This window comes from Myotis lucifugus, unplaced genomic scaffold (assembly GCF_000147115.1).
Source record: "Myotis lucifugus unplaced genomic scaffold, Myoluc2.0 scaffold_692, whole genome shotgun sequence".
Classification (NCBI taxonomy): Eukaryota; Metazoa; Chordata; class Mammalia; order Chiroptera; family Vespertilionidae; genus Myotis; species Myotis lucifugus.
In genome coordinates this window covers 25557-49675 of record NW_005871740.1, presented here as the reverse complement: position 1 = coordinate 49675, position 24119 = coordinate 25557, and the positions used below count along the sequence as shown (strand labels likewise).

The 24119-nt window shown below is 38.7% G+C and overlaps 1 protein-coding gene and 1 pseudogene across 1 annotated transcript in view; both read right to left on the bottom strand.

The window, feature by feature from the left end:
• Window positions 1-2120: 2120 nt before the first annotated feature.
• TERB2 (telomere repeat binding bouquet formation protein 2) overlaps window positions 2121-24119 on the bottom strand; it is a 28624-nt gene continuing 6625 nt past the window's right edge. Inside the window, exons 5-7 of the mRNA XM_006105520.1 lie at window positions 21058-21143; window positions 10952-11040; window positions 2121-2260 (exon numbers count right to left, since the gene is read on the bottom strand). Coding sequence (XP_006105582.1) covers window positions 2121-2260; window positions 10952-11040; window positions 21058-21143 — 315 coding nt within the window. The remainder of the gene's footprint in view (window positions 2261-10951; window positions 11041-21057; window positions 21144-24119) is intronic.
• On the bottom strand, window positions 6037-8803 carry LOC102433945 (annotated as a pseudogene).

Below are 24119 nucleotides of genomic sequence, written 5' to 3'. Positions count from 1 at the left end.
TAATCCTTCTAATAATTAAAGATCCACAGACAGCCTTGGTTTCTACATAAGAAACATAATCAGCTGAATGTGACTAAAATAAAGCCTTCATGAAAGACAATATTTATTATGTTTCAGGAAAAGATAATTAACATTTAGGGATTTTTTTAAAGTTTACAAGTTCAGAAGAATTTAACAAAAAAATACGAATATAAATAAATAAAAGTTATTGTATGGGAAAAACAGAACTTTCAAATGCTGGTGCTGAGATTAGTGTTAAAATTTTTATAATGAAATTTAAGTCATAGGAGAAAGGCCAGAGCCCACATACATTCAAATGATCCAAACGCTAAAAAAAAAAAAAAAAAAAAAAAAAAGTGCATTTTTTTTTTTTTTTTTTAGATAATTCTACAGCTGGTATGTACTTCCTAGGAGAAAGTACAGTTTTAACAAGATGATAGTTTCACAAATAATGTCATCTACAAATCTTCAAAATGCAATAAATCTATCAGATTCTATACAGCATGACCATATGAATTGAATAAAGAAATTACTTCTTGAAATCACTACATCTCAAGACATATTATATCTGACACAGGCTATACCACATACCACATGGAAGAGGAGGGAAGCACTGGCCTAGAAAATGAAGAGAACTATGTTCCAGTTACTGGATCAGCCCCAAATTAATCACCCAGGCAAGACACCTTTTGCTGGAGACCAATTCCAGCATGACAGCAGGGCTGCATCTGGGAATGGCTGAAGGCTTCCCCAAACCTGAAAATGGATTATTGCTTGGCTGCCAGACAGCTAAAAGGCATCTTAATCTACATGTTATTGCCTCCTACTGGCCAAACACCTGAACAGCCATAGGCTAATTCTTCCATTCTGACAATGCTTGTGTATACCCTTTGAAGTGTATATCTCTGCCTTGCCTCAGGACAAGTTGTGTTAATAAAAAGCATGGGGTCCTAGGATGAGGAGAACCTAAGACCTGATAATTTAGATCTTAGAACTTAGCTCCTTTAGCTAAACTCCTCTGACCCCCAAATGCCTTTCAAAATTATATTTTGTCTCCGGACTCTTTATTAGTCTCTGGACTCTTATTTAACATCTACGCACAGCCTTCTCCAGATTCCTGAACCCTTCTTGATGCTGGGACAAGAACCCCGGCACCTTTTCAAGGCCTTCATTTCCTCATTAAAAGCAATAAATGGGCCCTAACCGGTTTGGCTCAGGGGATAGAGCGTCGGCCTGCGGACTAAAAGATCCCCGGTTCGATTCCGGTCAAGGGCATGTACCTTGGTTGCGGGCACATCCCCAGTAGGAGGTGTACAGGAGGAAGCTGATCAATGTTTCTCTCTCATCGATGTTTCTACCTCTCTATCCCTCTCCCTTCCTCTCTGTAAAAAAATCAATAAAATATATTTTTTTAAAAGCAATAAATGGGTTGGACTCTATGTTCTCTTAAGGTCCTTTCCAGTACTAAGATTTTAAGATGCCTTGAGGGTTCATTTCAGATGACATAACATTTGTTTATATTAAATCACTTCTGATACATTTATTATCAGAAACTGTCCACACTTGAAGTCTGAATTATTAAAATGTTCTACTCCATATTTTCAAGTCAGAAACAGTAATTCAGAATTCAACTATAGTATTCTAATTATTTAATTGAAATAAGATGATCAGAATAATAAATTTTACATTCACATCAATGAGCCTAGAAAAATATACATATAATAGAATGTTAAAGCTAAAAGAGAATCAGGAGAGAGAGAGAGGGAGAGAGACAGAGAGAGAGAGAGAGAGAGAGAGGGAGAGAGAGAGAGGGAGAGGGAGAGAGAGAGAGAGAGAGAGAGAGATCTTATAAAGTATGTTTCAATGACAATTACTCCAAATAACTGTACACTCAGAATTTGTAGACATATGTTACAAGCTGGGGAAACAGTCCAGCCCAAATGTCAAAATACAAAGCCAAAAAGATTTTGAATTTTCTAAAGATACTTTTTTGAGGAAGAAAGGAAAGAAATCATCCCCATTTCTTCATACCCCCGTCCCAAATGGGAGAATTTAAAATCATGCCCATCTTTGATAATATTTTATAGAAAATAAATGCCCAGATACATGGACAAATTAATTTATTTCCTCTTCAATTTGTTTTTTATGGTAGACATATTAATTTCATTTTGAATATGGTATGCCAAATATCCTGAACTTCCAGGAATGAAGTCATGTAGCTCCCCAAGGAATTTCTTCATGGCATCAATTGATATATAGCCTACAAAAAAAAAAAGGTATATATTTGAAATTTTGTCATACTATCTGATTTTCAGTGTCATGGTTGATTAGGGTTAAGATTTCTAAAGAAGGTTCTTAGGAAAGAAGAAAAAATACTAGTCAGAAGATTCTCCATGACACTTGATAATTATCAGTGAATACCCTTCTTATCCCTTACCTGTTCCCCACAATCTTCTACCTCCTTTTATTTTTATTTATTGGTTTTTAGAGAGAGGAAGGGAGAGAGAGAAACATCAATTTGTTATTCTACTTATTTATGGTTGATTCTTATATATGCCCTGACTGGGGATGGAAACTGTGGGAAACTGCCTATTGTCTTCTCTAGCAGAGAGGTGTGGACAAGGAGCCCGGAATGCTGGTGACCCTTGAGCCCTGGCAAAGGTCAGGGCTGTGCACCCACTCTTTAGTCCAGACAATGGTAGCTGAAGCAACTTCCCCACCAGATAGTCATGTGAATCCTTACTGATGAGATAGTCTGTCTGTTACTGGAAATTGCCTGCCTAAGGGCTATAGGTGTATCCCAAACTGAATAAAAGGATGGCAAGGCCTGAGCATAAGTGGAGTCCATCCTCTTGGGATGGGCTCTCACCTCCACCCCAATTTCCAAATTATTATTTCTTGTCTCATCTCTTTCATTTGCGTGCGGCCCCTCTTCCAGAGCCCGAACCCTGAACCACGCAGGACATGGGGGTCATTCACATCTGGCACCCAATGTGGGACACTCTGGAGGAGAAGACTTCGGTTAGAGCGAAAAAACAAAGAAGAATTCACCGGATAGGTGGGGATACCGGATAGGTGGGGGATATTCACCACACGCAAAGCCCACAGTCAGCTGCAGAAATCATGATCTGTAAGTAGGGTGTGAACGTGTTTTTTCTAGCCAGGCTAATGGGGCAGAATTCGGTTAAAAAGTAAGAAACTTTATTGTAGACTTTTCATTTGCATGCTTAAAGTTTCAGAAGGTATTCTCTTACAGTTTTTGCTTGATATTATAGAACATAACCCTTGGTTTCCTGAAGAAGGTACATTAGATCTTGAATGTTTGGCAAAGAGTTGGTCAGAACTTGAAAAAAGCTCAGCAGCAGGGAAAAAACTTGCCTCCAAACTGTTTCTCCTTATGGAACACAGTATTGCATTTGCTAGAGCCTTTTAGAGAGGCTAAGGAAGATAAATCGCCTCCCCTTATACCCTCTGCTTCTAAAGAAGAGCAAAAAGAAAAGAAAAATTGGAGGAATGGCCTTCATGGCCCTCTCCACCTCCATGTCCTAATCCTGAAATGTTTAATTTGCCATTAATAGAATCACCTGTGCAAAGAGCTATCCAAGAGGGATTACAGGAGAAATTATGATTAATATTTCTGAAGCATTCTTAGCTCATTATGATTGGTATTCTCTGGCTTGTGCAACTCTGGATGGAGGAGATTATTTACTATGGAAGGGAGAATTTTTGGAGAAATGTCAGGAGCAAGCCCATGCAAACCACGGGCTAAATGCTCAATTTATGAAAAGCAAGCTGGAGGTGGGGGAGGGGAGGCACGTGGCAATCCTGTCCCCCTCCCAAGTGTGCTAGGAAAAGTTTTCTTCTCGCCATGAAAATTTTTACAAAATTTAGAAATGTGTCTGGGATTTCTGTGCACGTGTAAAGAGAGAAGCTAGCTTAAAAAATGTGTGCACACCTTCCGATTTCGGATATTAGATTGTTTTGAGCTGAACTTAATCTCTTTACGAATGCTACAGAATAAAACCCAAGACTGGTTTTTTTCCTCAGAAAGATGGCGGATTTGACCCAGGGAAAAAATATAGGCTAGGTTCTAGCAACAAGATTGGTATTTCCATAATAAAGAGTAGTTTATTTAAAATAATAAAGGAGGATTTGGTAGAGGGTCTGACTTCATTTGAGCTATGTTTTAAAATCCTCGAGGTGGAACCAGAGTTGACAGAATTCCAGGTTAAGGCTTGATAGAACTCAGGCTAAGGTGGGACTGGAGGAAAAAATTGGTGGCTGGTTTTGATTTTGGCTTTTCAATTGGAATTGTTGAGAGTCTGAGCAAAAATAACATTTGCCGTATAAATGAGCTGAACTCATTCAGCTCCAAAGATAAAGGGGCAACATTTTTTTTTTTTTAGAATAGTCCAATTCTGGGGTATTCTTAGGTGACTAAGAATCTTTGTGGAGGTGTCAGAAATGCAGGAGCCCCATAGGGAAGTCCCAATGCAACTGTAATTAACTAAATGGCTCATCTAGGGCGTTACCATAAGGCTTGGTCTGCCCGGGACCAAGGTTCAGGAACCTTTCCTGTGGTTTTAGACAACCGGGAGAGAAATTGAGGCCACATTTGACCCACTACATAACATGTCTAGAAAGTTTGCTCAGACTACAGATATCCAAAATTAAAAAAGAGAGAGAGAGAGAAAAAAAAAAATTTAACATGGGAAATTGTGCCTCCAAGGCCAGAAGCTCCCAAGACCCCAGCCCTCATCTAATACTCCTGATAGGAAGCCTTTACTTGCAAGTACTTTACAGAAATGGGAAGATTTAACTAGAAAATATTAACTGAGAAATGGCCAAAATACAGTGTTTGGGGTATCTATGTTAATATTTTGCAAGCAGAAATTAGAAAATGCCAGCTCTGAAATTAAACTGAATGAGTATATGGGAAGCATATCTTGATTTGGAAATTAGAAGCTTCTAAGGAAAAGCATAAAAAAAATTCTTCCAATAAGATGGAAATTAATAAACAATTTTAGAGACTGTCTCAGAACTATTCTGAAGTTAATAAATGTCTACACCCTTTTCCCCATAGGAAGCATGCCTCTGATTTATCTTCATAGAAGATTCCCCCAGATAAAGGGAGGTAGAGGCAACTAGAAAAGACCCCAGCCCAATTTTTTTTTTTTTTGAATAGTCCATTGGGAATATACTGAAATTCTAGAGAGGGCAGTTCCTGAACCAGGGACAAAAGATACTGCTTTGGTAATTTTTAATGCTGTACATTCTCTGGTGTAAACTTTTAGTGTGTTCTGCATGTCTATATAAGAGTGTTGATGTTTTTGTGTCTCTTTGTTGTTGTTCAATTTATTTAAAGAAGAGGCAAGTCCTGCTTTGGGGAAGCCTAGTTGTGTGTGGTGGGGTTGAAAGCGTGAGAGAGATTACAAGAATGTCCCAGCAGCTGCCAAGAATTCTTAATCTTGGGGGCTCTTCTTGCTCTCCCTCTCAGGGTTCAGCCACCAGAAACAGCTAGTGAGATTTCTGCTTGTCTGCAATATAATTTTGGCTGTCTATCTTTTAGAGATTTTGGTTTGCTCTTTCCTTGTTTATTGTGAGAATAAACAAATCATCTTTTCTGTCAAAGAACAGTTTAGACAGCCGCCATTTTGGACTGCTTGACTTGGCAGCTGCCATGTTGGCCACATGGCTTGCTGCTCCCCTGGGGGCTGCCATCTTGAAACAGCAAAGGCCAACCCCTCCCTTTGAATTAGCCAATCAGGAAAGACCATGCACCTGAGCTCCAATCAAGAGCAAGGGACAGGTCACGTGCATTGTAAAGGCACTCTGCTCCAGAAAGGAACTTGCAAAGATTCAGGGCCAAGTTCAAAATAGGAAACTTTCAGTGGGGGCATGTGTCCAGTCAGGGACACCAGGCAAGCCAAGAGTCATGATTCCTGTGGGGGCATCTGCCAGTAATGCTCTGGGTATTTGCATATCACAGATTGGGAGTTTATGAATTATTTTCTTTCTTTCTTTTTTTTTTTTTTAATAATACAGAGGTTTACTAATTCTGTAGATGGAAAGATCACTTGGCTCCCGAGTGCTCTTTTATGCTTAAATGTAAGAGTTTACAGTGGAATCCATTTTAAAACAGACATCTCCATGTCCCATAGTTTCTAGGTCTGGGGCAAGGACCCAGCAAAAATCTTGTTCTAAGGCTGAGTCTTTGGAGAAACAGAGTTAATGTCAGTATGAGCAGGGAACAGAATTCAGCTGAGTGTGTCACGCCAGGGTTTCTTTGACTTTGGTTTGTTGCTGCTGCTGTTAGGGGTGTTGGGAGGGGGATTTTTACCATGCTGTAGCAGAGGGTTGTGGGTAAAGGTCTGTCGTAAGGGAGCCCTGGCTGCTAGTTCCAAGTGATTCTGCATGCACCATTCACGCTTTTGTAACTGATAGTTGATTTCAGCATTCTTCCAGCCACTTTTGAAGCTCTTTATGAAGCCTTCCCGTGGAGGTAATTTGTCGGAGTCATGCACAGCACATTGGGGGATTTTAAGCATAGTGTGTACACCTGGAATCCGGAGGCAAGATACCTGGACCAGGGAAAACATATTCGAGGAGAACCAATACACGAACACTGCCAAGGGGAAATGGACAGTTATGGGCAAGACTGCAAGGGTTATCAATCTCATAACATTTCTCATCCAGTGGAGGTCAGAACTTTGCACACCAGTCTCAGCACATAACTCAAGGACACCTCACATTGTAGCAGTGACTACCAGTGGTAATATGTAGGTGGGGTCAGATAGTGTGAGATCCTGGAACCACCAGAGGCCACCTGTCTGTAGGCTGGGTACAGGAAGGTTGGCCATTTCTCTCAAGGAAATGAAGAAGGAGATGAAGATTGGCGCCTGAGTCAGAGGTAGAATGAGAGGTTTAAAGAGTTTAATGTCATGCTTTTTCTGATACAATGTCATCTCCAAGGAGGACCTGTAAAACTCAGCATGGTCTCCTGCCAACTTGGCCTCTCTGATTCGAGTGGAAAACTTCTGGATCTCTGGCATGTGGCTGTGGATCTTGGCTGCCTCTCGTTGGCCCTTCACAATGAGAGGAAACACCAGGCAGCGGGCAAGGACTGTACACAGAGCAATGGCCCTCCACCAAGGGAGGCCAAGGTCAACATGCATATATTCCAGTAGGTTCTGGATCAATCCCACTGGGGTATATGACCCCAGCCCAAGTTCAGTGAAGCTCTGTTCTGCAGCAGCTTGGACTACATCTGCAGTCTCTCCAGAAGCCACCTCAGTTACTGCTGTGGGTGAGGGCATTGCAGGAATGACAGAGGGGCCTGAACCTGGGCTTCTGCAAACAAGATGGCAGAGACACTGATGGCCAGAGACACTGGGGGCCGCCAGGAGGACATAGCGGGGGCGCCCGCCACACAGGCTGGCTGGGAACGGGAGCTCTGCAGCCAGTGGTTTCTGGGGCCACGATGAGGGCCCTGCGACGCTGTGGAGTTGCTGCTGGGGCCACAGCAGGCAGAGAAGCTCCCAGTGCTCGCACAGCAACATCCCCGCCATCTTGACAGGAAGAGGACTATATGAATTATTTTCAATGCTCAGTACACTGCTTGCAATAAACCATGTGCCTCATTTTAAAATATTACATATTATTTATTCTTTATATGCTGAAATTATAATTGAATCCAAGTAAAGTCTAGGAAAATTACTGAAACCTCCCATAATCCCTCTGTATATGCAAATAAGCCAAAGGGGATACTCTTTAAAAGTATAATTGCTAATATTTACAGGGTAAACTAAAGATTGTTGTTAAAATGCTAAATCTGACAATAATTACAGTCAACATAAATGAAAAATCACTTAAAATATATGGCTTTGTGGAAGTATTTGTTAAAATCTCAAAAAGCAACCATGTTCGTTACATTTGTTGCTTGGTGTAAAAAAGAAAGAAAAGTGTCTGGAAGGAAATAAAAAGAGGGTTCCTTCAGATGTCTAACTGTAATTAAATATATTGGGCCTCATAAGCTAAAGTAAATAATTTGTGTTTTTGCCTCCCTAAACAAAGTTTATGTAAAGTTACTCAAAGACTGATAGCAGAAATTTAATTAATGTCATTTACTGTCCATAACTTAGGACAAGTAAAGTTAAAAAATAAATCTCATTTCAGATTGATTTAAATTGGCTAATTAAAATAAATGAATATTCATAAAAACTTTGTTGTACTGGGCAGGAAACTGTTCCTGAAGCATTAACTAATTTTTTACTAATGGTTTATTTCATAGTTCAAAAACTGATTAACATGCTATAAATCCAAAGCAGTCATATTTCTGTACAGAAAATTAAAATTAAAAAATTATCAAGACTGCATTGCAAAATTTCCAAAAGTCTCTTAATATTATTTAAATCAAAAAAAGAAGGGGGATAGTGGAATAATCCCCTGTGAGTTAATTACGTCAAGAAAATTTTTTACTTTAAAAATTATTTTTCACTTTTAATGCTGAAGACAAGACACCCATGAAAACACACATGGTGTCAAAATAAGCAAAAGGAAAATCATTTGGGAAAAAAAATGAAAGGATCCCAAGTCTAGTTTATAGAAAAGATTCCTTTATTAACCTTTGGTCGAGAATATGTTTGTATATTTCCAGAAAACTCCTCCAAGCCCATGTGGATTCCTGCAACAACGAATCCCAGAGAGGAACTGACCAGATTGCTCCAGCCACAGAATAGAAGTGGCTCCCAAGACAAGAGGAGAAACAGTCCAGAGATGGAAGATGGTGAAGATGCCTTGCCATACTAGCAGTCAGCAGCTGTGTGTCACTGCAGGTTGCCCAGGACCAAGCCAGAGAAGGTTGGACCTGCATTGCCATCATTTGTCCACCATCCAAAACTAGAATATCTTTGCTGGCATGTACACATAAAGAACTGTTGGACAATGACATTGAAATTGGGACTCAAAAAACTGTTGGCCCAGAAAGAAACTACAGACTGATTCCTTGGATACCTGGCAGCAATATATATATATATATATATATATATATATATATATATATATATATATGATATATGATATATTTTATTGATTTTTTTACAGGGAAGAAGGGAGAGAGATAGAGAGTTAGAAACATCGATGAGAGAGAAACATCGATCAGCTGCCTCCTGCACACCCCCTACTGGGGATGTGCCTGCAACCAAGGTACATGCCCTTGACTGGAATCGAACCTGGGACCCTTTAGTCTGCAGGCCGACGCTCTATCCACCGAGCCAAGGTTGGCCACCTGGCAGCAATTTAAAAAGGACATGATATTTGCCTCTCAGCATAAACACTATTGCTTGTCTCATTTTTATTCTCATATGTTTATTTCTAGTCTGCAGATGAGGAATGAAGAGTCTTAAAAGGACTCGAACGCTTTTAGGAGGCATTCACTTTTCAAGATTTTTTAAGGAAAAGAAAAGGAGATGTGGGAAACCGCCTATTGTCTTCTCTAGCAGAGAGGTGTGGACAAGGAACCCGGAAGGCTGGTGACCCTTGAGCACTGGCAAAGGTCAGGGCTGTGCACCCACTCTTTAGTCCAGACAATGGTAGCTGAAGCAACTTCCCTACCAGATAGTCATGTAAATCCTTACTGATAAGATAGTCTGTCTGTTACTGAAAATTGCCTGCCTAAGGGCTATAGGTGTATCCCAAACTGAATAAAAGGATGGCAAGGCCTGAGCATAAGTGGAGTCCATCCTCTTGGGATGGGCTCTCACCTCCACCCCAATTTCCAAATTATTATTTCTTGTCTCATTTCTTTCATTTGTGTGCGGCCCCTCTTCCAGAGCCCGAACCCTGAACCACGCAGGATGTGGGGTCACTCACAGAAACCACAACCTTGGTGAATCAGAACAAAACTCTAACTAGCTGAGCTACCCTTGTACCTCCCTTTAAAACAAAGATACTTAATTAACCACTTTGACTATTGAGAGTGTCATGTCGAGTTTGGGGATGGAATATTAAAGTACCTGGATTTAAAAAACTGGGAAGTGTGTCTGGTTTAGAGTATAATCATTTAGAATTATTCAACTAGCTACAATCAGCACAAACAGTTCATCTTTCCTAATAGCACAGGCAATACTTTCCTTCACTGCTAACACTGAGATAATATTCTTTTAATAAAAACTTAATGGGAAAATTGACATTATTGCTTAGTCAACTAAGATTATTGGTATGAGGAATTTTGATGTCATGAATAATTTGAAATAGATATTAATGTCAAAAAGAACTCCTAGAATTTAAGAACTCAGTCAGTTGCCCTAGCTGGTTTGGCTCAGTGAATAGAGCATTGAACTGTAGATTGGAAGGTCCTGCGTTCGATTCCAGTCAAGGGCACATGCTCTGATTGTGGGCTCGATCCCTACCTAGTAGGGAATGTGCAGGAGGCAGCCGATCAATGATACTCTCTCATCATTGATGTTTCTATCTCTCTCTCCCTCTCCCTTCCTCTCTGAAATCAATAAAAATATATTTTAAAAAAAAGAACTCAGTCACTTTAGCAATATTACCTTCATATCAAATTCTTATCTGAGTGATTATATTTCATGGGTAATATAAGTGTTTATGGTTTATACTAAAAGTGAAACAATTTAAAATGTGAATCCTGTATGACAAAAATGCTGATAGCTCTCAAGAATGATTGAATTTAAAACACCATTACCAACAGGTTATCTATGCATATAGTTTGATTGTTTCTCATAATAGATAACAAGTTCACAGTTAATAAATTAACTATGAATTCAATCAGAAAAAACTGATTAGTATTTTTATTGCCCCACACTGGTGATTGAGCCTGCAACCCAGGCATGTGCCCTGAACCAGGAAATGAACCAGTGATCTCTTGTTTCCTGATTTGATACTCAACCGCTGAGCCACACCAGCTGGGCTAAATTTTATTTTAAATTACCTGTTACCATGTTGTTCACTGGATAATTCTGAAGAGGGCAGTACATCTGCTTTTCTACAACTGGAGTCCTTATAAAATGCTTTTTTGTGCTGTAAAATTAAACAGACAGAAAGTCATATTTATATTTGTTTTTTTGGGACTTGTTTTACAAATGAGACATTATTCCAGGCAATTTATATACATAGTAATCTAATTGCTCTTTGGTCAGATTTCAGTCTTGATTGGGTAAAAATGTTAAGTGTGAACTTCTTTTGTGCTTCTAAGTAATAGAAGACCAGTATAGATATTTTTTATTATCTTGGCCAATTTATAAAACAAGTATTTATTGAGTTATATAGAGGCCTGGGTCTTTTACTCAGTATTTTTGAATGCATAATAACTCAACAGTACTTTATAATTAGATAAAATACATATATACAGATATAATGTTAAATATGCCAAAAGAAAAGCATATAGGCTCTATTTTAAATAATCGCAGCATTTTTGTTGTTATTTAGTGTTTAAATAATTTAAACTCTATTAACTAGTACTATCATATTTTAAAATTTTTTTAAATGATGTCTGGGAAAATCATGAGTTCCACTAAGATTCTGAAGTGACTACTGAGTTTAAAAAAAAGAAAGTTAAATTATTCTGAGTGTAGTTGCATAGTATACAATTAAGTATATTCTAATTTTTAAAAAGCTAAGCAGTTTTTAACTAAAATATCCTATTTTCCAACTGTGCCAAATAATAATGTTTACTACAGTAAGACTATATATAACAAACAGATAATACAATTGTTTGAAAATAAAAACCTTAATAATAAAAAATTGGGATCATCCTTAAATTTATTATTTTCCTGAAAATCTAAAATTATACTGAGTGATAAATACAGACTTCATTTTCAATTTATTTAAAAATTAGATTTCTTCTAAACTCTTTTAAAAGAAACTATAGCCCAGCTGGTGTGGCTTAGCAGTTGAGCCTCAACCCAGGAACCAGGAGGTGGGTGGTTTGATTCCTGATCAGTGCACACGCCTGGATTGCAGGTTCGATCCCCAGTCGGGGTACAGAGGCAGTTGATAGATGATATTCCTCTCTCATCAATGTTTCTATCTCTCTATCCTTCTCCCTTCCTCTCTCTCTCAAAATCCATAAACATATTTTTTAAAAAGAAACTATAGCTCAGTTAGAATGAAATCCTATAAACAGAGCAAAATATTGTTCCCCAAATCATCAGGGACTAAACAAGGATACCCATGATCATTATTATTATTTATCATAGCTCTAAAATTTCTGGCCAAGCAATAAGAGATGTGGAAGGGAAGAAAAATAAAAGGAAGAGATATCTAGTGAGAAGGAAAAGCAATACTCTCATTATTAACAAATGATATGATTGGACACCCTGAAAAGCCAAAAGAATCAACTTAAGTATCCTTAGAATTTTAAATTCCAAGGGGGTAGATATAAGACAAATACATTCAAATCAATAACTTTCCTGTATAACAGCAATAATTAATATAAAATAAAATGGAAGAAATCTACAATAGCAACAAAGTTAATAAAAATCTAGGAATAACCATAATAAGAATTTTATGATTCAGTTTTCCGAAGATGGCGGCATAGGTAAACACCGGAGACTGCTGCCGCAAACAACCACTTCAAAAAATACAACTAAAAGACGGAACAGACATCACCCAGAACCACAGGAATGCTGGCTGAGGAGAGACTCTTCAACTAGAAGGAAAGAGAACAGCAAACCGAGGCTCAGAGGAGGCGCAGTGTGGAAAATACAAAGGTACCGAGGTGCGCGTGCAAAGAGGGCTGGTGGCTGAGGGCGCAGTTGTCGTTTTCAGTCGGGAGGGAGTCTCAGACTCTGGGCTCCGGATCCCGGCGAGTCTCTAGGGACTCAGACTCAGACGGGAGAAGCGGGATTGTCCGGCATCAGTTGGAATCTGAGGGCAGCTTTCTCTCCGAGGTTTGCAGCGGCTGCCGGGGTTCTGAGAAGCAGAGCCTCTAGGAACGGGACTGAGAGCAGTCATAACTGCTCCCTCCACCCGCCCTGTTGATCCCGCCCCACCCAAGCCCTGCGCAGAGCCATTTGCTGGATCGCCTCAGGCAAAGGCTAGATTAGCACCTCCCCAGAGGACAGAAGTTTTCCACACAGCTGATTCTCACAGCCAGTCAGCCTGGTGGTCAAATCCCTCAGTATTAACTAAAAAAATCAAGGCTTAACTAGAACAAGACTGCGCACAAAGACCACAAGGGGGTGCACCAAGAAAGCATAAAAAATGCGGAGACAAAAAAACATGACAGAAATGGAGGATATGGAGCTAAAAAACGCAATTTTGAGGGCTTGCAATAAACTTGTGGAGAGCCTCACAAAAACTAATGAGACCCTCGATGCTACGATAAAGAAACTAGAAATTAAGCATACACGGACTGAAATAAAGAATATTATACCCAATAGCAGACCAGAGGAGCGCAAGAATCAAGCCAAAGATTTGACATTCGAAGAAGCAAAAAACACCCAACCAGAAAAGCAAAATGAAAAAAGAATCCAAAAATACGAAGATAGTGTAAGGAGCCTCTGGGACAGCTTCAAGCGCACTAATATCAGAATTATTGGGGTGCCAGAAGATGAGAGACAGCAAGATATTGAAAACCTATTTGAAGAAATAATGGCAGAAAACTTCCCCCACCTGGTGAAAGAAATGGACTTACAGGTCCAAGAAGCGCAGAGAACCCCAAACAAAAGGAATCCAAAGAGGACCACACCAAGACACATCATCATTAAAATGCCAAGAGCAAAAGACAAAGAGAGAATCTTAAAAGCAGCAAGAGAAAGAGACTCAATTACCTACAAGGGAATACCCATATGACTGTCAGCTGATTTCTCAACAGAAACTTTGCAGGCCAGAAGGGAATGGCAAGAAATATTCAAAGTGCTGAATACCAAGAACCTACAACCAAGAGTACTTTATCCAGCAAAGCTATCATTCAGAATTGAAGGTCAGATAAAGAGCTTCACAGATAAGGAAAAGCTAAAGGAGTTCATCACCACTAAACCAGTATTACATGAAATGCTGAAAGGTATCCTTTAAGAAGAGGAAGAAGAAAAAGGTAAAGATACAAATTGTGAACAACAAACATGCATCTATCAACAAGTGAATCTAAGAATCAAGTGAATAAATAATCTGATGTACAGAATGAACTGGTGATTATAATGAATCGGGGACATAGAAAGGGAATGGACAGACTATTCTTGGGGGGGAAAGGGGAATGGGAGATGCGGGAAGAGACTGGACAAAAATCGTGCACCTATGGATGAGGACAGTGGGTGGGGAGTGAGGGCGGAGGGGTGGGGCAGGAACTCGGAGGAGGGGAGTTATGGGGGGGGGGGGAAGGGGAACAAATGTAATCTGAACAATAAAGATTTAATTAAAAAAAAGAATTTTATCATTTTATATATAGAAAAATAAAAAACTTGACTTAGATATAGAAGAAAAAATAAAGGAAAACCAAAGCATTTTCCTGGATAGGAATATTGAAAATTATAAAGACAGTAGTTCTTCTCAAATTGAAGTTTAACACAATTCTCAATAAAGTCCCTTAGAGCTTAAGGAAAAAAAAATTCTAAAATTCACCTTAACAACATGTTAGAAGATCTAACAGGAGACAAGACTAAATTTGTAATAGAACAAAAAAACATACCTAGGAATGTTAAGAATAGGAATATTCTTAAAAGAAATACAGATTTATATAAAGAAAATACGAAAAAGTTCCTTAAGGGCCACAAAAGAAAACTTGAACAAATGGAGGGAAATACCACTTTCTCAGATAGAGGTATTTGACATCATAAACAAGTTAATCTATAAATTAACTCATTAATTTAATCTATAAAGTTAATCTATAAATTCTTTGTAATATCACTAAATATAACAGGAATTTTTTAAAAAATATATTTTATTGATTTTTTACAGAAAGGAAGGGAGATAGAGAGCCAGAAACATCGATGAGAGAGAAACATCGATCAGCTGCCTCCTGCACACCCACTACTGGGGATGTGCCCGCAACCAAGGTACATGCCCTTGACCGGAATCGAACCTGGGACCTTTCAGTCCGCAGGCCGACGCTCTATCCACTGAGCCAAATCGGTTACAGAAACAACAGGAATTTTTTTAAAATATGAACAAGGTGGTTGCAAAAATCAGAAGGAAAATTTCAGAAATAATAGCTAAGAAAACTTGAAAAAGAGTAAGGAGGAGGAACTAGTTCTAGATATTAAATCATATTATAAGTAATTAAAACAGTGGCCCTGTTGCATCACTAATGGAATACAGTGTATTTATGGGGCCAGTATATTTTCATAGTACACTCTTTTATATATCTTGGATTTTGAACCATGTGAATATTTTACCTATTAAACATAACTAAATTTTGAAAATAGAAAAATAATGTGTAGCATGAAGAGCCAAGGAAAAATGAGTTTGGGACTTATTTTTTTTTTGAGGTATTAAAATATATAAATAAAGTTATCTAACTTAAAATAAGATTGTATTGATATAAAAATAGATTTACAGATTAATGGAATAAAACAAATAGTCCAAAAATAGATCTTCAAATACACAAAACAACATATGACAACAGGAAATCACACATCAGTTGAAATAGATTTATTTTTCAAAAAACTGGTGAAAATTTCTTATTTAAAAAACAAAGATAAATTTAGATATTCACTTATTAACTTATGCCAAAATAAATACCTGCAGAATTAAAAACCCATTTGATCTCTGAATGGGAAAGGATTTTTCTGAAGGTAAAAACAATAGAAAAAATTATAAAAGTGATTAATAATGTGAACATTTAAAACTTGTATCTCTGAAGAAGTATAAATCAGACCACAAATTAAGGATATAATATGACAAACTGGCAAAAGTTTAATATAGTTATTATATAAAGATGACAGACAAGTTGATAAGAAAGACAATAAGGACCCCCCTAATAGAAAATGGAGAAAGAATAGAAAGAAAAAAGCCACAGAAAAGGAACTATAAAATTCTAACAAATTTTAAAATGTTCAAACCTATTAGTAATCAAATAAATATGAAAATTAAAAGAAGATGCCATTTTCATCTATTAAATTAACACAAGGCTTCTTATTAACACTCAATTATAACGATGAGGATGCAGCGAGACCAATACTGCTAGTAATCTAAATTTATGCTTTTGTGGGAAGCAACTAACAGTAGATGTATTGGCCCTTAAAAAGTATTCATATCTCTTTATACTGTAAATTCCACATCTGAGAATTTACATAAGAAAATTATCTTAAAAAGTAGAGAAAGATTTTTTTCTTTTTTTTTTTAGAAAGATTTATTTTTAAAAAGATGTTCATGAAGGTGCCATAAGAGAAACAACATGTAAATAATTTAAAACATTTTTAAGCGTGGCTCAATGGTTGAGCCTCGACCTATGAATCAGGAGGTCATGGTTCCATTCCCAGTCAGGGCACATTCCCAGTAGGGGGCATGCAGGAGGTAGCCAATTAATGGTTCTCTCTCATCATTGATGCTTTTATCTCTCTCTCCCTCTCCCTTCCTTTCTGAAATCAATAAAAAATATATTTTTAAAAAAAGGGAAGGTGAGGACATAAGGAAGGCCAAGAGACATATGAAAACATGCTCAAAGTCACTAATCATCTGAGAGATGCAAATCAAAATGATAATGAGATACCATCTCACACCCGTCAGAATGGCTATCATCAACAAATCAACAAATGACAAGTGCTGGCGAGGATGTGGAGAAAAAGGAACCCTTGTGCACTGCTGCTGGGAATGCAGACTGGTGCAGCCACTGTGGAGAACAGTATGGAGTTTTCTCAAAAAACTAAAAATGGAACTCCCATTTGACCCAGTAATCCCATTTCTAGGAATATATCCCAAGAAACCAGAAACACCAATCATAAAGGATATATGCATGCCTATGTTCATAGCAGCACAATTTACAATAGCTAACATTTGGAAACAGCCTAAGTGCCCATCAGCAGATGAGTGGATTAAAAAACGGTGGTACATCTACACAATGGAATACTACGCTGCTGTAAAAAGGAAACATCTTCTACCATTTGCAACAGCATGGATGGAGCTGGAGAGCATTATGCTAAGCGAAAGAGGTCAGTCAGAGAAAGATAAATATCACATGATCTCACACATTTGTGGATTATAATGAACAACATAAACTGATGAACAAAACAGATCCAGAGACAGAAGCATCGATCAGATGCTCAAACCTCAGAGGGAAGGTAGGGGAAAGTGAGGGTAAGGGGGAGAGATCAACCAAAGGACTTGTATGCATGCATATAAGCATAACCAATGGACACAGACACCAGGGGGGTGAGGGCATGAGCAGGGGAGGGGGGGCAATGGGAGGATAAGGACACATATGTAATATCCTAATCAATAAAGAAAGAAAAAAAGGAAAATGGTTAAACAAGATGAAATACCATATGCTGCCATTACAAATCATAATCTAATAAAAGACAAACATGCAAATTGACCATAACTTCGCTATGCCTTAAGCCACGCCCACAAGCCAATCGAGCGACTATATGCAAATTAACCCAACCAAGATGGCGCCAGCAGCCACGGAGCTGGAGCAAGCAGGAGGCTTGGTTGCTCCAGTGATGGAGGAAGCCAAGCTTCCCGCCCGTCCTGGCAGGCTCTCAGTTCCACTGAAGGCAACAAAGTTTCAATTATAGAAGTTAAATAAATCCCAGAATTAAAAAAAAAGAAAAAATGGAGAGGCTGGGAGCTTCTGTCGCGGGGGGGGGGGGGGGCTTGGCCAGCCTGAAAAAGGGCCTCAGCCCCTCTCCCAGACTGGCCAGGCACCCCAGTGGGGACCCCCACCCTAAAAGGGGTGTGGCCAGCCTGAAAACAGCCATCAGCCCCTCACCTAGGCTGGCCAGGCACCCCAGTGGGGACCCTCACCCAGGCTGGCAGCACCCAGTGGGACCCCCACCCTGATCAGACACCTCAGGGCAAACCAGCCGGCCCCACCCATGCACCAGGCCTCTATCCTATATAATAAAAGGGTAATATGCAAACTGACCCTAACAGCAGAACGACTGGGAATGACTGGTCACTATGACACACCCTGACCACCAGGGGCCAGACGCTCAATGCAGGAGCTGCCCTGTGGTGGTCAGTGAGCTCCCACAGGGGGAGCTCTACTCAGCCACAAGCCAGGCTGACAGCTGCCAGTACAGTGGTGGTGGTGGGAGCCTTTCCCGCCTCCTCAGCAGCACTAAGGATGTCAGACTGCAGCTTAGGCCTGCTCCCTGCTGGCAAGTGGACATCCCCCGAGGCTCCCAGGCTGCCAGAGGGATGTCTGATTGCCAGCTTAGGCCCAATTCCCCGGGGAGCAGGCCTAAGCCAGCAGGTGGTCATCTCCTGAGGGGTCCCAGACTGCGAGAGGGCACAGGCCGAGCTGAGGGACCCCCCCAAGTGCACAAATTTTTGTGCACCGGGCTTCTAGTATCAAATAAGGCTTTTCAAAATGGGGAAAATCAAGAGACAGACTAAACAGGATAGGACAAAAGTAAGTTTATAGTTATTCATGTGGAAATTAATACAGTAATTAATAAATAATAATATAAGCATAAACTGTGTTTTACACACACAACTGTAAACCGAATTTTGCACCACCCTGTATATGCAGTCAACATCAACTCTATTTAATGCATGTATTTGTATAAAACTAGCAGAAATATGCTAATGATGATGGTTATCTCTCTGGTGGAGTTTAAATGTTTTTTCATTTTTTTGTATTTTCTATTTTGACAAATTGTATGCATTACAGTCCTAATAATATAATCACTGTAATTAAACACAAGAAAAGAAATCCATACAATTTTCTGCAGATTTTAGGAACATATGGGAAAGGAAAACAGCATAGTGATTAAGGGTTTGGAGTCAGTCAACTTTACTACTTGATTAATATTCGGTGAATTATTTAGCTCTCTGAGACCTCAACTATAAAATGGGGCTAATACTATTTATCTATCTTATAAGGTACTAAGAACCAAATTAATTATTGTGAACTGCTGAGCTCACAAGAGTCTTGTATTTAGCAAGTACTAAATAACTAGTTCGCCACTTAGTGTTCAATACTAGTAGTATGCCAACAAAATAAATGACTCAAGGGTAAAGTATATTTTATCTATGTTTGCACTACACCCTCTGGTGGTTCCACAAAGAAATAGCTCTAGGTAGACACTGAAGGTGTGTCTATTCATATCCTTTGTCTATTTTTGTTGTTATTGGATTGGACATATTTCCCCAGATTTGCAAGTCCTCTTTATATATTAAGGAAACAAGCCTTTGTCAAATGTTTTTCCTAGTGTATATTTTTCTTTTGACTTGGATTATAATATTTTTATTGCCATGTACAAGTTTAAAATATTTTTTGGTCATGTTTATCAATTATTTTCTTTTTAAAATTTTTTTTTTATTCATTTCAGAAAGAAAGGGAGAGGGAGAGAGAGAGAAAAATATCAATGATAAGAATCATTTATTGGCTGCGGGAGCTCATAACCAGGGCATATGCCCTGACTGGGATTCAAACCATGACCTCCTGGTTCATAGGTCAACACTCAACCATTGCACCACACCAGCCGGGCACTCTTTTCTTTAATGGATTCTGTGCTTTGAAGGAAACTTGTTTTTGTTGTTGTTGTTTTAATCCTCACCTGAGGATATTTTTTCCATTGATTTTCAGGCAGAATGGAAGGGAGGGAGAAGGGGGGAGAGAGAGAGAAACATCAATTGCTTGCTTCCCACACGCGCCCCAAGCGGGGCCGGGGATTGAATCCCCAACCAAGGTCCATGCCCTTGAATGGGAATCAAATGCTCAACCCTTTGGTCTGAGGGCTGATGCTCTAACATAACCACTGAGCAAAACTGGTCAGGTTAGGACAACTGTTTCTTAAAGAATTTATATATCTTGTATCTTTCCTAGTCAAATGAATCAGGGAGGGACTTTTTATTTCCATTTCCCAGCCTTCTCTTACAAGACCATTTAAAATAACTACTAGTATTCTCTCCTCTATCCACCTCTTAACATCTTCATCGTCTCACCTCTTCTATTTTCATTTTTCTTCCTTTCCTTACCAATTTCTTATCTCAAAAAGCATAACAAGTAAGCTCAAAGGAGTGTTACACATAGAGATCCAAAAGACCTAAAATATGGATTCTTAAACTTAAGCAGTAGAATATCTAGAAGTCACAGGACCATGAAGCAATGTTTTATTAAACTTAGCATAATTGAATATACAACATTGTGTTAAATCAGACAAAAAATTACATCAAATTTTAACAAACTAAAATAGTAGGTAGAAAAAATATGAGGAAAAATATAAGGAGAAAAACAACATTGAAAAAAGTGATAAAGATTAAACTTATTACTTTTTATATGGAAGAAAGACTAATATTGATCATTTTTATTTTAGTAGCCAAATACCAGACTTTCACATAACCAATGCTTCCCTATGAATATTTTAAAACCATTGAACTGGAAAATATGAAATTAGGACTAGATGATAAATAAGCCTGCAATAAGGGGGCCTCTCATAGATTAGCCCTAACACAATGGCAAGTCCATGTTTGTCTTTTTAAATTTAATTTCTTAAACCAAAGTAATCACATTACAAACAATTTAGAAAGGAGAGGGAGAAATCACTCAGAACTTCCAACCCTAATAATATTACTGCTAATATTTAGTATATTTTCTTCTTATTAAAAATATTTTTTAAAAATAATATAACAGCATTCATAATATAGATAAAATTCTAGCTTCTTTTCTGCAAGGTTAATCTAGCATAGTAGTTAAATGCATGGGCTCTAGAATTAGACTGATCTAGTTCAAATCCTGCTTCTCCCCACTTATACAAGACTTTGGACAAATTATAATCTATCTGACCCCAGATCTTTTTCTAAAATGTCAATGTGAAAATGATAATATAATCTCATAAGAAGACTGTAAAAATTAAATGAGATAAATACACTGTCAGTGTTCAAAGATGTCTACATTGAATTGAATATCAATGAAGTATATGAATTCAATACCTTTTGGATAATTCTTTTTTGTGATCTGTGGCCAGTTCACTGCTTTCCTTAAGGATATTTATTTCATTTGACATTACTTCATCATGCTGTGGATAGCAAAAGAAATCACATTTTTAAAAATCAGCACACCAATAAGCCAATCAATAAATTTTTTAATAAAAGAAAAGTACATTGGCACTATATAAGAGTCATAAAGTATTTAAACACCTAGGAACATTCAATCTAGTTTGGTGGAAAAAACTTAACAAAATTCTGTACACACAGAATTACATTCTATATTTTTAGGATACATAAAGAACAAACTTTTTAAAATATCAGCTGTGGTTGTATTAGATAGTAAAACTTTTGACAGATTTTATTCTTTTTCAGTTTTTGAAATTTTCCCTAATGTGGCCATATTACTTCTTAGTTTTTTAAAAATAAGGAAACCAAAAAAGTGTTCTTAAACTCTCTTAAAATTTTTTAATTGAAAATTTCTAGGCTGTCTGTGAGCTACAAATCAAAAATATGAAGTAAGCTTTACAAATTGTTTCCCCTTCAAAATTAAAGTGAAGTATTTAGCTATGGAGTTACAAAAGAACTAAAGATTATGTGACAGTAACTCAGATACTGGTACCTATCACACAATATATTTACTTAATATGCCAATAGGAAATTGCTATATTTATGTCACAAATACACTCTAAATAATAATAATGCTCCCCAAAATTACTTACCAGTTTTACCCTTATTGTTGCCATTCAGTGAAGTACAGTGGGGCCTTGACTTACGAGTGTCCCGACTAACGAGTTTTTCGAGATACCAGCTGTCTCTCGGCCGATTTTTTGCTTTGAGTTGACAGAGTAATTTGAGTTAACGAGCTCTTTAACAAGCTCCTTAACGAGCTCCATCACGGAACGAATTAAACTCGTAAGTCAAGGCCCCACTGTACCTTCTACTTATATATACCAGGTGTCCTGGTTAATAATTCGGATTTTGTAATCAAAGAAAACACGATAATTTCAAGAGAAACATCAAAAGTGCTTTATTCAAAGTAATGTCCATTGCTAGCTATACATTTCCCCTATCTTTCAGGTAATTTGTGGATACCGTCCCAATAGAACTTTTCCTGTTTTGAGGCAAACCATCCAGAGACCCAATTTTCCATTTCTTCATACCCGCTGCTCAGAAAGTGCGTGTGCCTCAATTGGAACAAGTGGTAATCTGATGGAGCAAGGACTGGTGAATACAGCGGGTGGGTTAATACTTCCCAGGCAAGATCTTTTAACGTGTCTTTAACTGGTTTTGAAGTGTGTGATGGTGCGTCATCATGAAGCAAAATTACTTTGCCATGTCTTCTGGCACATTCTGGTCATTTCACGATCAAAGCATGGTTCAAATTATTTGTTGTTAGCAGCGATCAGTATTAACGGTTTCACCTGGTTTTAGAAGCTCATAATACACCATACCTTCCTGATCCCACCAAATGCAGAGCATTGTCTTCTTTCTGAAGCGATTTGGCCTTGCAGTCGATGTTGATGGTTGACCTGGATTAACCCATGATTTTGTGCATTTGGGATTCTCAAAATAAATCCACTTTTCATCGCCAGTCACAATTCGATGCAAAAAAGACTTTCATGCTGTTGAAGCAACATTTTACTGATGACTTTTTGGTTTTCCATTTGTCTTTCATTCAGTTGATGTGGCACCCATTTTCCTTCCTTTAAAATCTTCCCCATTGCTTGTAAACTATCGGAAATTGTTTGCTGAGCAACGTTTAATCTTTCTGCAAGTTGTTTTTGAGTTTGACACGCATCTTCATCCAATAATGCTTGTAATTGTTGGTCTTCAAACTTTTTCAGTTGACCTGGACGTTCTTTGTCTTTCACATCAAAATCATCACTTTTAAAGCATTTAAACCAGCATTCACAAGTATCTTGAGATGGAGCATGTTCACCATAAGCTTCCCGAAGTATACAATAACTTTCAGCAGCACTTTTCTTCAAAATAAAATAATGAATTAAAACTTCCCACAAATGTTCTTTTTTTTGGCATGAAATTTGACATTTTTAACCGTAAAAATATCTATGATGTTAACACCTTCAGCAAATTTGACATATGAAGTTTTGAAGCTTGCTGTCAATACAACAAAATAGCATACATATCAAATCTATACATAACTCCATCTATTGAAAAAAATCTGATTAACTGGTATACCTGGTACTACTAGAGGCCCAGTGCATGACATTCGTGCACTGGGGGAGGAGGGGTTGACCGTCAGCCGGCCTGCCCCTTTTCACAGTCCATGACCCCCCTGAGGGGTCCTTAGTGCTGCCATGGAGACAGGAGAGACTCCTGTCACTGCCGCTGCGCTCGCCAGCTGTGAGCCCAGCTTTTGGCTGAGCAGCACTCCCCCTGTGGGAGCACACTGACCACCAGGGGGTAGCTCCTGCGTTGAGTGTCTGCCCCTGGTGGTCAGTGCACTTCATAGCGACCAGTCATTCAGCCGTTCAGTCAATTTTCACATTAGGATTTTATTATATAGAACTCGTGGCCCGGTGCATGAAATTTGTGCATGGGGGGGGGTGTCCCTCAGCCCAGCCTGCACCCTCTCCAATCTGGAACCCCTCAGGGGATGTCCAACCACCGGTTTAGGCCTGATCCCAGGCAGTCGGACATCCCTCTCGCAATCCGGGACCACTGGCTCCTAACTGCTCACCTACCTGCCTGCCTGATCGCCCCTAACCTAACCACTCTGCCTGCTGGCCTGATCGCCAACTGCCCCCCGCCGCCGGCCTGCTTGCCCCCAACTGCCCTCCCCTGCTGGCCTGATCGCCCCCAGCTGCCCTCCCCTGCTAGCCTGATCTCCTCTAACTGCCTCTGCCTTGGCCCTGCCCCCATGGTTTTGTCCAGAAGGACATCTGGAAGGTCTCCTGAAAGGTCTCCCAGTCTAATTAGCATATTACCCTTTTATTAGTATAGATAATTACATTATAATTGGCTAATAATCTATATCAATCAATATTTTGAAATAACTGATAAAATCCTTTGTTATATAATCATACAATTCTAGAGTCATAGTC